At 51.0% G+C, this 14,643-nt stretch overlaps 1 protein-coding gene across 1 annotated transcript in view; it reads left to right on the top strand.

The window, feature by feature from the left end:
- The window catches only part of LOC132388854 (NACHT, LRR and PYD domains-containing protein 3-like), a 45,820-nt gene extending 34,973 nt beyond the window's left edge, over positions 1–10,847 (top strand). The window contains exons 8-15 of the mRNA XM_059961273.1: positions 65–236; positions 336–401; positions 6,563–8,300; positions 9,314–9,400; positions 9,548–9,718; positions 9,874–10,044; positions 10,200–10,367; positions 10,532–10,847. Coding sequence (XP_059817256.1) covers positions 65–236; positions 336–401; positions 6,563–8,300; positions 9,314–9,400; positions 9,548–9,718; positions 9,874–10,044; positions 10,200–10,367; positions 10,532–10,619 — 2,661 coding nt within the window. The 3' untranslated portion in view covers positions 10,620–10,847. The remainder of the gene's footprint in view (positions 1–64; positions 237–335; positions 402–6,562; positions 8,301–9,313; positions 9,401–9,547; positions 9,719–9,873; positions 10,045–10,199; positions 10,368–10,531) is intronic.
- Positions 10,848–14,643: the final 3,796 nt, after the last annotated feature.

Here is a 14,643-nt window from a genome sequence, read left to right as displayed (position 1 = left end):
ATTTAATTCCCATTCTCTGTGTGAATCTGTCAGTCCCCAATATGTTCACTGTTACTCTTCACAGAAAATCTCTGATCTCGCTGATAAGGGAGAGCGGGCGGACAGTTCTAAACTCCTCCTGAGCCTGGTGATGGAGAAAGGCTCCCGCGCCCGGAGGGTGATGTGGGAAACCTTTGTGAAAATGAGGATTGGTGTCCCAAAGTTGGACAAAATACTGAAGGAAATCCAGATTTATGGTGAGATAATATCAGAGATTAATTTAAATTTGGATTTAATACAGCACACTTTAAAATGCTACGAAAATGATTTCCCTCAATTTGTTGATATTTAAACAGGTTGTGATCCTTCCCATCGACCAATTCCCGCTCAACTTTTACTAAAGGTTCTCAGTGAGCTGAAAGGTAAGTGAACATGCATTGAACACTGAAGAGTATAACACAGGAACAGGCCATTACACAAATAATATTGTGCCGAAACAGCTAAGAAATAAATCAAACAAACCTGAAGACTAATCTCTCCTTCCTTCACCATGTCCACATGCTTCCATCTTCCTTACATCCATGTGACTGTCCAAAAGTCCTTTAAAAGCTTCTAATAATTTGCCTCGACCACCTTACCAGGCAGTGCATTCCAGGCAGCCACGATTGTCTAATTTAAAAAATAAGCTGTCCTTCACATCCCCCTTCATTCTACACCCTCTCACCTTCAATATGTTCCCTCTGGTAATAGACATTTCAACCGTGGGAAACGGATTCTCTCTGTCCACTCTATCTAAGCCTCTCGTAATCTTGTGAACCTGTGTCAGAGCTCCTCTCAGCCTCCGATGAACCAGAGCAAACAACCTAATTTCATCCAGCCTCTCATGATAGCACATGCCTTCTAAACCAGGCAGCATCCTGGTAAACCTCTTCTGCTCCGTCTCTAAAGCCACAACATCCCTCCGGTAGTGGGGCGATCGGAACGGTATGCAGTGGCCCAGATGAGGCTGAAGCAAATTTCATTAAGTTGAAACTTGACCTCTGTTTCCACCAACGGTTGTAATTTGCGTTGGGCGGTTCAGTTGATGAGCCAACAGGATCTGACCTGGTAAATGTTGACACTGTGACAGAGAACACAGTGAGACACAGGGAAACGTGTTTGCTAGAGGGAGAGTTTTCAAAGGACATTTTGAGGAAAGAGGCAGAGCGCTGGCGAGTTTGAGGAAGGTGGTCACACCGCTCTGGGGCCTGCAACTACAGATCCCCACCGGAGTCTGAGTGGAGAAGAGGCGATCTGGAGAATGGAAAAATAATCTTATATTTCTTCACACCAATAAGTCAAAACCTTATCTTGCCAGGCACTGCCCCCTCCTGAACAGACTCATCCTGAACCATTTTCTAAACTCCCCCAGTTCCCGCAGATGATTTTTTCTTAGAGTTGGGCGTCACTGAAGTTCCAGTCACAGAATAGTAATAATAGCATCACTTTACTTAGAAAAGCAGGGAACATCCCAACTGGTCTGTTCAACCACAGAGCAGCTCTTACCAGAAATACAAGGAATCTTGGCCAGAACCCTGGTTCAGTCTCTCTCATTTACAATAACAAATCCCAAAGATGATAATTTAAATATGGGAGCAGAGATGTTCGAATCAGGAAGTTTGCAAACTACTGACGTTTCTGGGACCTCTGTAAATATTGCTCCAGTCCAGACCCGGTCAATGAAACCCCTCAGTGTCCCTGAACACGGGTTTAGAAAATCGCGACAAGCTTGATCATCATTGTCCTTCATCCTGTTTGCAGAGGGAACAGACACGACAGAGAAATTCCCAAACCCATTTCTGAATATGAAACTGATACACTCCCTGATTATTGAAGAACATCATTTCTGCCACTGTCACATTCTCAAAAGTGAATATATCCAGGATCAGTGTATTCCTACGCTCCCTATGACAGCCCAACACATTGAATAGTCACCACACACACTACTGACAGGGTCCTGTCACACTGAGAAACCACACAACTCTGGCAGGGTCCTGACACACCATGAGACCACACACAACTCTGAGAGGCTCCTGAAACACTTTGAGACACCACACACCCCTGACAGGGTCCTGACACACAGTGAGACACCACACACCCCTGACAGTGTCCTAACACACTGTGAGACTCCACACACTCCTGACAGGGTCCTGACACACTGTGAGACTCCACACACTCCTGACAGGGTCCTGACACACTGTGAGATCCCACACACCACTGACAGGGTCCTGACACACCATGAGACCCCACACAACTCTGGCAGGGTCCTGACACACCATGAGACCACACACAACTCTGAGAGGCTCCTGAAACACTTTGAGACACCACACACCCCTGACAGGGTCCTAACGCACTGTGAGACTCCACACACTCCTGACAGGGTCCTGACACACTGTGAGATCCCACACACCACTGACAGGGTCCTGACATACTGTGAGACCCCACACAACCCTGACAGGGTCCTGACACACTGTGAGACCCCACACACTCCTGACAGGGTCCTGACACACTGTGAGACCCCACACACCCCTGACAGGGTCCTGACATACTGTGAGACCCCACACACCCCTGACAGGGTCCTGACACACTGTGAGACCCCACACATCCCTGACAGGGTCCTGACACACTGTGAGACCCCACACACTCCTGACAGGGTCCTGACACACTGTGAGACCCCACACACCCCGGACAAGGTCCTGACACACTGCGAGACCCCACTCACCCCTGACAGGGTCCTGACACACTGTGAGACCCCACACATCCCTAACAGGGTCCTGACACACTGTGAGACCACACACATCCCTGCCAGGTTCCTGACACACTGTGAGACCCCACACACCCCTGACAGGTTCTTGTCACACTGTGAGACCCCACACACCCCTGACAGGGTCTTGTCACACTGTGAGACCCCACACATCCCTGACAGGGTCTTGTCACACTGTGAGACCCCACACACCCCTGACAGGGTCCTGAGATACTGTGAGACACCACACAACCCGACAGGGTCCTGACACACAGTGAGACGCCACACACCCCTGACAGGGTCCTGACACACTGTGAGACCCCACACATCCCTGCCAGGTTCCTGACACACTGTGAGACCCCACACACCCCTGACAGGGTCTTGTCACACTGTGAGAACCCACATACCCCTGGCAGGGTCCTGACACACTGTGAGACCCCACACACCCCTGACAGGGTCCTGAGATACTGTGAGACACCACACAACCCGACAGGGTCCTGACACACTGTGAGACCCCACACACCCCTGACAGGGTCCTGAGATACAGTGGGACACCACACAACCCTGGCAGGGACCTGACACACTGTGAGACCTCACACATCCCTGACAGGGTCCTGACACACTGTGAGACCCCACACACCCCTGACAGGGTCCTGACACACTGCGAGACCCCACACACCCCTGACAGGGTCCTGACACGCTGTGAGACCCCACACATCCCTGACAGGGTCCTGACACACTCTGAGACCCCACACACCCCTGGCAGGGACCTGACACTCTGTGATGCCCCACAAACTCATTTTAGGTTCCTGACACACAGTGCGAGGCCACGCACCCTGCCAGGGTCCGGATGCACTGTGAGATCCCACACACCCCTGGCCATGTCTTGACACACTGTGAGACACCACACACACCTGACAGGGTCCTGACACACTGTGAGACCCCACACACCCCTGGCAGGGACCTGACACACCGTGATGCCCCACAAACTCATTTTAGGTTCCTGACACACAGTGCGAGGCCACGCACGCCTGCCAGGGTCCGGATGCACTGTGACATCCCACACACCCCTGGCCATGTCTTGACACACTGTGAGACACCACACACACCTGACAGGGTCCTGACACACTGTGAGACCCCACACACTCCTGGCAGCATCCTGACAAACTGTGAGACACCACACATGCCTGACAGGGTCCTGAAACACTGAGACCCCACACACCGCTGGTACTGTCCTGACAGGATGTGAGACCACACACTCCTAACCGGATACTGACACATGCTGAGACCCTCACACCCCTAAACAGGTTGACACACTACGAGACTCCACATATTTCTGACAGGGTCCTGACACACCGTGAAACACCACACATGCCGGTTAGGGCGCTGACAACCTTTACGACCCCACACTCCCTTGACAGTGTCCTGATACACTGTGGGACCCCATATGCCCCTGACAGGATACTGACACACTGTGAGACCCCACACATCTGACAGGGTCCTGACACACTGTGAGACCCCACACCCCTGACAGGGTCCTGACACACTGTGAGACCCCACACCCCTGACAGGATACTGACACACTAAGACCCCACACACCTGACAGGATACTGACACACTGTGAGACCCCACACCCCTGACAGGATACTGACACACTGAGACCCCACACACCTGACAGGGTCCTGACACACTCTGAGACCCCACACACCCCTGGCAGGGACCTGACACACTGTGATGCCCCACAAACTCATTTTAGGTTCCTGACACACAGTGCGAGGCCACGCACGCCTGCCAGGATCCGGATGCACTGTGAGATCCCACACACCCCTGGCCATGTCTTGACACACTGTGAGACACCACACACACCTGACAGGGTCCTGACACACTGTGAGACCCCACACACCCCTGGCAGGGACCTGACACACCGTGATGCCCCACAAACTCATTTTAGGTTCCTGACACACAGTGAGAAGCCACACATGCCTGCCAGGGTCCGGACGCACTGTGAGACCCCACACACCCCTGGCCGTGTCCTAACATACTGTGAGACACCACACACCCCTGACAGGTTCCTGACACACTGTGAGACCCCACACATCCCTGACAGGATCCTGACACACTGTGAGACACCACACACCCTTGTCAGGATCCTGACACACTGTGAGACCCCACACACTCCTGACAGGATCCTGACACACTGTGAGACCCCACACACCCCTGACAGGGTCCTGGCACACTGTCAGACGCGACACTCCCCTGACAGGTTCGTGATACACCATGAGATGCCACACACGCCAGATAGGGTCCTGATACTCTGGAATTTAGAAGGATGCGAGGGGATCTGATTGAAATATATAAGATTTTTAAGCGATTGTACACACTAGAGGCAGGAAACATGGTCCTGATGTTGGGGGAGTCCAGAACAAGAGGCCACAGCTAACAATAAGGGGTAGGTCATTTAGAATGGAATTCAGGAAAAACTTTTCACCCAGAGAGTTGTGGATCTATGGAATGCTCTGCTTCAGAAGGCAGTGGAGACCAATTCTCCAGATGGTTTCAAGAAACAGTTAGATAGAGTTGTTAAAGATTGCGGAGTCAAGGGATATGGGGAGAAGGCAGGAACGGGGTACTGATTGTGGCTGATCAGCCATGATCACATTGAATGGCGGTGCTGGCTCAAAAGGCTGAATTGCCTGCACCTGCACCTATCGTCTATTATCAATTGACAAACCGTGAGACCCCACACTCCTGGCAGGATCCTGACAAACTGTGAGACACCACACATGCCTGACAGGGTCCTGAAACACTGAGACCCCACACACCGCTGGTACTGTCCTGACAGGATGTGAGACCACACACTCCTAACCGGATACTGACACATGCTGAGACCCTCACACCCCTAAACAGGTTGACACACTACGAGACCCCACATATTTCTGACAGGGTCCTGACACACCGTGAAACACCACACATGCCGGTTAGGGCGCTGACAACCTTTACGACCCCACACTCCCTTGACAGTGTCCTGATACACTGTGGGACCCCATATGCCCCTGACAGGATACTGACACACTGTGAGACCCCACACCCCTGACAGGATACTGACACACTGAGACCCCACACACCTGACAGGATACTGACACACTGTGAGACCCCACACCCCTGACAGGATACTGACACACTGAGACCCCACACACCTGACAGGGTCCTGACACACTGTGCTCTCCCCATACATCCCTGGCAGAGGCCGGACACAGTGCATAACCCCACACACCCGACAGGTTTCGAACACAGTTTGAGATCCGACGCACCCCACCCACCCACCCACAGTTCATGTTCTGATCAGCAAATCTGCTGCTTTGTATTTTGATTCAGTGATGGTGGAAGGGGAGGGTGAGCTGTATTTCCCCGACCTGTTCCTTTGACAGAATGACCACCACCTTCTTCTCTATCTCCATACGCCACATCAACACAAGGGATTAAAAGATACTTCCTTAGGAGCAATGATATCTGTGGCAGTAGTGAGATGTTGTCCAGTACGGGACAGTTGGGGGTCAGTAAACTACCAGCGAAATACTCACCTTCACAGCACAGTTAATGTGGAAATGTGATGATCTGGTGTTTATCTGGAACAGGCCTCTCTGTCCAGTCAGAGGTCTGTTAATCAAATTTACTTTACTGTACGAACAACCATTGATGAATCCATCAATGCAACAGCTCTGAGCTAACTCTTGTGTGCTTAAATACTGAGTTCTGAGCTGAGGCATCTAACAGTTTGTCCACTGTCTGTTCCCATGGAAGATGTCCAACAGAAACACAAGGAGACTCTGCGGGCACAAACTGAAACACTGAGAGTGAACACGATCCTGATGAGGGAGAAGGTGAAGGTTTTCCAGCTGGTTGATCGATACGCTGAGCTCACGGTCATTTCTACTGTTCGAGACCGGCTAATGGTGGAACATGAGCTGCTGGCAAGAGGCAGAGACCACGAGGAGTGGAGAGAAAAACATCTCTGCGGAGAGCTGGAGAAACTCCAGATGGATCAGTTGTTCCAGAGCAGCTTTTCCCAAACTAACTCCAAATCTGGGAGTTCAGCAGCAGTGGCCGGAGTCCCAGGGATCGGGAAAACAACAATGGTACAAAAGATTGTTCATGACTGGGCCACAGGGAAAATATACCAACAGTTCCAGTTTGTCTTCAGTTTCAAATTCCGCGATTTAAACACCATTAACTGCAGAATAAACCTGAAGGAACTGATCCTGAATCAGTATCCTTACTTTGGGAATATCCTGAGAGAGGTCTGGAAGAACCCAGAGGGATCGCTGTTTATATTCGATGGTTTGGATGAATTCAATGACCAAATTAATTTTTCTGACAGTCGGAGAGACACGGAAACTCGGTGCACGTGCACAGATCCTGAATACAAGTGCAAGGTGTCTGACATTCTGTACAGTTTAATCCAGCACAAGCTGCTCCCAGGGTGTTCAATGCTGGTGACCACCCGTCCCACTGCGTTACATTTATTGGAAAAGGCTGAGATCGGTACCGAAGCTGAAATCCTGGGATTTTCAGGTGAGGAACGGAAGGAATATTTCATCAAACATTTTGAAGATCAGACGGTGGCGGAAGCTGTTTACAAACACGTGGAGGAGAATGAGATCCTGTACACCATGAGCTACAACCCCTCCTACTGCTGGATCCTCGCTCTGGCACTGGGCCCCTTTTTCACACAAAGAGTCAGGGACCCACAGCGAGTTCCCAAGACCATTACCCAACTGTACTCCTACTACATTTACAACATCCTGAAAAACCATGGCCGTGAGATTGAGAACCCCCGTGATGTGTTACTCAGAGTTGGTCAGTTGGCCTTCAGAGGAGTGTCCGAGAGGAAGATTGTGTTTACAGATGGAGATTTGATCAACTACAATCTGCAGCCTTCCCAGTTCCTGTCCGGGTTCCTGATGGAGCTTTTGGAGAGAGAGGATTCTGCCCGGAGCGTGGTGTACACATTCCCACACCTCACCATCCAAGAGTTTGTAGCTGCAGTCGCACAATTCCTGATCCCAGATGGCAGAGATATCATGAAACTCCTCACTGAAGCCCACTGTGTGAAGGATGGGCGATTTGAGGTATTTCTCCGTTTTGTTGCTGGTCTCTCCAACCCAGTGACAGCTCGGGGCCTGGAGGAGTTTCTGGGTCCATTTCCCAATGAAACAACCTGCCGGGTGATTGACTGGGTGAAGGAGGAGGTTAAACGCCAGAGTGGAAACACAGAGAGTAAAGCTGGTAATAGGAGCCTCCTGAACACATTGCACTACCTGTTTGAGTTTCATAATCGTGGACTGGCTCAGGCCGCACTGGAATCTATGGAAACACTTTCATTCTGTGGAATGACACTGACCCCGATTGACTGCGCGGTCCTGTCTCATGTCATCGGACTCTGTGATACAATAAAACACCTCGACCTGGAGTACTGCCTCATTCAAAGTGAAGGAAGCCAGCGACTGGGACCCGGGCTGCACAAGTGCCAGGATTTGAGGTAACGACTTATCTCTCACTCTGATCTGTGAAACTGTTCCATTTTGCTCTTTCAATGTCAAGGGATTTGGTTAAAACTATAGTAAATGAGCTTCTGAAGAATTGTGACAAATGCCCTTGTGATTGGCCACTAATTCCCCAAGTACAGGAGGTTACTGTGATTCCTTGTGAAGGGCTGTTAGAGACTTTGTCAGTTCAGAGAACACCGGCCTTTGGTTTAATGATAATAAATCACAGGAATGGCCGTGTTTTTCTCAGCCTGTGACACGTCCATTGACAATGTTCCTTCTCACTGCTACTGACACCCAGACCGACACTGACTGCAGCAGGTGGGTCAGAGCTTCACACCCCCTTCCCGGTGAGGGACAAGAGACCGTCAGCAGACTGCCCCAGTGAGAAGTAAAGAAATACCATTGTGAGATTGTCCTCCCCTGCCCTTCCCCGTGTGTGACTATCACCATCAGTCCACCTGTGTGACTGTGCTCACTACCAGATACCCCGACACCATGGGCACATCTTCTCTCCCGACTGTGGCCCTCAGTTCAAACCCACCTCTTCCTTGCAATCTTTTTCTGCATCCTCTCGTCTTGTAGGATTAACTTTTCCCATCCTCCTTCCTCCTGTGGGATCTCTCTTCCCATCGAGTTTTCCTCAGGTGCGGGCTCTTCCACCATTCCCATCGACAGTCTCCCAATCATAAATTTTCCTCACTGTGGGACTTTCTTCCATCATTCATCCCTGCCCCTTCTGATGCTCTCAGGCCAATAACACTTTTCTAACTGCCAGAAATGAGACAGAATATGTGTATTTTACAGGGTCACAACAACAGATTAAATTACTGATATTCGGTGAATACCCTGGAGCTGGGCAGAGAGGGACGTTGACAGTGATGGGAACACCGATCAGTGATTTACTGAAGGGTATCGTGGTTCCTGAAATACCTGATTGAGAGTAATTCCCTCAGACCCTCATCAATTCATCCATTTGTTCAGCAATCTGTCTGTTTGTGTTTAGACTTGCGGGGAATGAACTGGGAGATTCAGGAGTGAAACTGGTTTCTGCGGCTCTGAGGAACCCGGAGTGTAAAATACGGAAACTGGGGTAAGTACCAGTCTGTGGGAGATTGTGTTTACAGTCACTGGGTGTCTGACACTGAACATTAATGTGATCAGTAATTGAGATACAGGTAAACTCTGGGAATTTGTACTACCTCCTCTCTCAGTGTCCTTCACTTTCTCTCATCTCCAGGTTGGACAATGTCGATCTTACAGTTTCTGGCGCTGAGAATCTTGCCTCCGCTCTCGGAACAAACCGATCACTGATGGATTTGAACATGGATCGTAATAAACTGGGAGATACAGGAGTGAAACTGGTGTCTGTGGCTCTGAGGAACCCGGAGTGTAAAATACAGAAACTGGGGTAAATACCAGACTGTGGGAGATTGTATTTACAGTCACTGGGTGTCTGACACTGAACATTAATGTTATCAGTAATTGTGTTACTGATAAACACTGGGGATTTGTACCGTCTCGTATCTCACTGTGTACTTCACCCTCACTCTCTGTCATCTGCAGGCTGAGAGATATCAGTCTCTCAGATTCTGGTGTCGAGGATCTCGTCTCCGCTCTCAGAACAAACCCATCACTGACGGAGCTGGATCTGAGTGAAAATAAACTGGGAGATTCAGGAGTGAAACTGGTTTCTGCGGCTCTGAGGAACCCGGAGTGTAAAATACAGAAACTGCTGTAAGTACCAGACTGTGGGAGATTGTGTTTACAGTCACTGGGTGTCTGACACTGAACACTAATGTGATCAGTAATTGTGTTACTGATAAACACTGGGGATTTGTACCATCTCCTGTCTCTCTGTGTCCTTCTCCCTCACTCTCTCTCATCTCCAGGCTGTACAATGTCGGTCTCAGGGATTCTGGCGCCGAGGATCTCGCTTCCGCTCTCATTACAAACCCATCACTGACGGAGCTGGACCTGGGATTAAACTCACTGACAGACCGATCTGTCCCCGCTCTCCGCCGCCTCATATTGACCCTCCCGAGTCTGGAGCGGATCTGGTGAGTGTTTGTGTTAATGTTCAATGTGATGAAATATCAGCGGATCCGCGGGTTTTCTGGTGATATTTGTCTGTGAGTGTTGTTGAAACATTAACCCCGGTCCCCTGTTACTGACACTGTTGTGTAATCAGTTTATTTCATCTTTATTCTCCCATCTGTTTCAGGCTGCACTGGAATCGGTTCAGTCCAACAGGAGAGAGGGAACTGAGATCACTGCAGGAACCCAGACCAGGACTGAGAGTGGAGTTGTGAAGATCTGAATGTGTGAACAGCCCTGCTCGCTGGATGAGGACATGTTGGCCGATTTCCTGCAATACACGTTTACTTTCTAACTGTTCTAACAGATCCTGGCTTCAGCCGAGCTCTCTGTGATCTCAGAGGCGGTGCCGCAGTGACATGATTCCGCGTCCTATCCAGTTCACACATTCCTTAATTTGCATTTGTCATGATGAAATCAATAAACCGCTGTAACTTCCTGCATTCCTGAGTCTCACTAGAGGAGACCTGGAGTTACTGCTGCCCCCCGCATTCGGTGAACTGCAATAATGGTTCTGAGCTCCTCACACTGGTACAGCAGCGTCTCAGAGATTAGGCGCCCACAGACAGTTAATGCCTGTAATGTCTGTAATTCTGTAATGTCAGACGTGATTTCACTGGGTTCCCAAGTACGAATGGGATGCGGGATGGAATACCGGCATTCAGCACAGGGTGAAGCTCCAACCGCATCGTCCCATCACACGCTCCCGGGGTCAGACACAGAGTGAAGCTCCCTCCACACCGTCCCATCACACCACAGGGAACCACACACACATTGAAACACACACACACACACACACACACACATACAGAGGGAACCACACACTCACAATGAAGTGGTACAGCTGCGCCTCAGTTCCAGGCTGAGATTGTCCAGTCCCCTGGATCTCTTCAGTCCCCATCCCCATCAAGGCTGACCACCGCTTCCTCGCACCCGAGATACACCCACTCTCCGGACCCCAACCTTAATGAGCACTCTCCTGGCTTTGCAGACAAAATCAACAAAAGAGACTGGAAGCTCATATACGGTATACTATCAGACTTGCGTCCACAACGGTCAGAAATAGCAGAGGGTCAGACACAGAGTGTATGCCCCTCCGCAGGGCCACATCACGCTCTCCACGGATCAGATAAACAGTGAAGATCCCTCTGCAATGTCGCATCACACAGTCTCTGTGTCAGACGCAGAGTGAAGCTCCCTCCGCATCGTACCATCACACAATCTCTGTGTCAGACAGAGAGTGTGGTTTACTCCACATCGTTCCATCAGAACCCTCCAGGGTCAGACACTGAGTGAAGCTCCTTTTATATCCTCCCATTACATACACCTGGGGGTCAGAAACACAGTAAATCTCCCTCTCCACCATCCCATCACACACTCCCGGGTTCTGAGACAGTGAAGTTCCCTCCGCACCATCCCATCGCACACTACCGGTGTCAGACACAGAGTGAACCTACCTACACCTCGTCCCATTACACACTCCCAGCGTCAGACATTGAGAATCTCTGTCCACACCATGAAATCACCCACTACCCGGGTCAGATACCAAGAGAATTCCCTCCACACTGTATAATAACACAATCGCAGGTCAGACATTGAGAAAATCTCCCTCCAGACTGTCCCATCGCACAATTCCTCTGTCAGACACAGAGTGAGGCTCCCTCCACATCACCCATCACACACTCCCGGGGTCAGACACAGAGTGAATCTCCGTCCACATCATCCAAACACACACTCGCAGGGTCAGACACAGCGTGGAGCTGTTCTGAATTAGCTGGGAGAAATCGGGGAAAATCTGCTGTATAAGTTCGTGAGAAACTTTGGAGATGTTTCGAATTGTCTCTTGGACATATAAGTGAGCGGCTGTTTTAGCGTGGAAGCTTCGCTTGGAGTTTTTCTGCCAGTTTGGACTGGGTTCGTTGACGGCTGCTAAATGCCGGGCTCCCAGCTGCAGCTGCTGGCAATTCGCCAGGAGACCGGTTTGCTCCAAACAACGGAGACAAACGCCATTGTTCTCCCATTAACATCGGGACAACGTCCCTCCTCTTTTATTGTCGTGATTCTCGTTCGGTGTTGGAGCCGGAGCATCTGTTGAGAAGTCTTGACTCCTCACGGCCTGAAGTTCTGTAGGACTAACGGAGCCTTTCCTGGCGTTGAAATTTCTGGCGCCGAGCCTGCAAGATACTGTCGAGTACAAACTTTTCCGGCCAGTTACTCCACTCGCTCCAGGACTTTATAACCGGCACATCCGTATATCTCTAGATTTGGACGTAGTGTCAGCATGCCGGTCCGTTCTCCACGGAGTTGCAGGCCTTCGGGGAGTTGGACAAAGGCGGCTGCAACTCCAGCCTTGGACAACGCCTTGTTTTGGTCGGTGAAAGGGGAACGCGAGTGCAATGTATTTTGAATCTAAGAACCGCCCTGCAAAAAATATGTGGCGTCTACGGAGGACTTGTTTGGGAAAGGTGGTATTTTGGCCACAGAGAATGAGTTCGGGAAGGTAGTGTTTTATCTAGAGAATGATGAGTTAGTACACCGGGATCTTAGTTGGGGGGATCACGGTGGAAAACATCCTTTTAAACATGAAGCTGGTGACATTTCCACGCAGCTTAACGGACACGTTTAATCCCCAACGAGGTCCTGCTTCCCGCACTAGACAGCTTGGGACAAGTGCGGTCAGATATAACTGACATCAGACTCAAATTTAAGAGACGCACCCTCCGTAACGTAATCTCTTTCCGGCGTCAGGTGTTCATGCAGCTGGAAATGGAGGACGACGTTGAGGGCCGGTTTACTGTCCGGCCCGAGGGGGTAGACTATCAGGTGTATTGGAACTCTGAGTGCCCACGGTACCATGCGTGCGGGGAGGTGGGGCACTTTCGGAGGGACTGTCCTAGCACTCGAAAACCCAGGGAGTCCACTTCGGGAACTAGTGCCTCAGCTATCTCTGCCCCTGATCCCATCCCTGCTCCTACACCTGTGCCGGCCCCTGCTCCTGCCCTTGACCCTGTCTCTAACCCTGTCCCTGTTCCTACGTCTATTCCAGTCTCTGCTACTACCCCTGTGATTCAGGCGGGTGCTTCTGGGGCTACGTGCAGGAAGGTGGGGCACATTCGGAGGGACTGTCCTAACACCCGAAACCTTAGGATGTCCACTTCGGGCACCAGAGCCCCAGCTACCTCTGCCCCGATCCTATTCCTGTGCCTGCACCTGAGCCGACTCCTGCTTCCTGCTCCTATTCCTACGTCTGTTTCAGTCCCTGCTCCTGCCCCGTGGGTCAGGTGGGGCACTTTCGGAGGGACTGTCCTAACACCCGAATCCCTAGGGTGTCCACTTCGGGCACCAGTGCCCCAGCTACCTCTGCCCCGATCCTATTCCTGTGCCTGCACCTGACCCGACCTGCTTCCTGCTCCTATTCCTACGTCTGTTTCAGTCCTCATCTGCTCTGAACTGGGATCCAGGCACTGGCGCTGTGAGAACCAGCTGCTGGAGGAAAGCCGACTCCGAGCGTTCTTGGTCGCCTGGAGGGAAAGACAGGGTTAATTGTTTTTATGTCGGGAGTACACTGAGACTGAACGGTTTGAGAGAACATTTCCTGACCCAGTGTATCGGAGGGGTCGTGACTGTCACGTGACATCACTGCCCACTACCCGGTCGGAAGGCACGTCACCTGCCAATCAAGGTTTGACCCCTCCTCGCCCATCAATGCACCGTTACGGACCCGCAGGTTTCGTTCACTGTGGACTGTCACTTTAACAGAGCGCTTCAGTGAGGCAGGACTATGATGTTGTTCACTGACCGACTCGCAGCTTGTTTACCTTTAAAACAAGGACGCAGACAGTCACGGTCAGGAGTCGGAAGAAGAGAGAGAGAGAGAGAGAGAGAGAGGAGCGAACCTGGAAAAGGCAGCAGTTCCAGCTTGTCGAGGCTGGGGATTTGGAACTCTGCTAAACCCACAAGGGTGCGGTGATCATCGATCCGGAGCACTTCGGATGTGTGGCTGTCACTCTGCATAATCCAAAGGAGTGGATCTGGGAATGTCCTGTGGGGCCACTCGAAGTTACCCCTTGCCTGGGTGTGTGATGTGGGAACCCCTTGAAGACGGCATCCCTGTGACAGATCACTCTGGTGGTAATTCGTGTGTGGATTTGGAACGGCTCGACGGAGGATCTTCCACCACTGATATTTATTAATTACCACCGTGGAATTCGGCGTGATTGCCTTCTCTCTACGTTTTAC

The sequence above is a fragment of the Hypanus sabinus genome, unplaced genomic scaffold (genome assembly GCF_030144855.1).
Source record: "Hypanus sabinus isolate sHypSab1 unplaced genomic scaffold, sHypSab1.hap1 scaffold_429, whole genome shotgun sequence".
NCBI lineage: Eukaryota > Metazoa > Chordata > Chondrichthyes > Myliobatiformes > Dasyatidae > Hypanus > Hypanus sabinus.
This window is presented reverse-complemented; position numbering and strand designations above follow the sequence as displayed.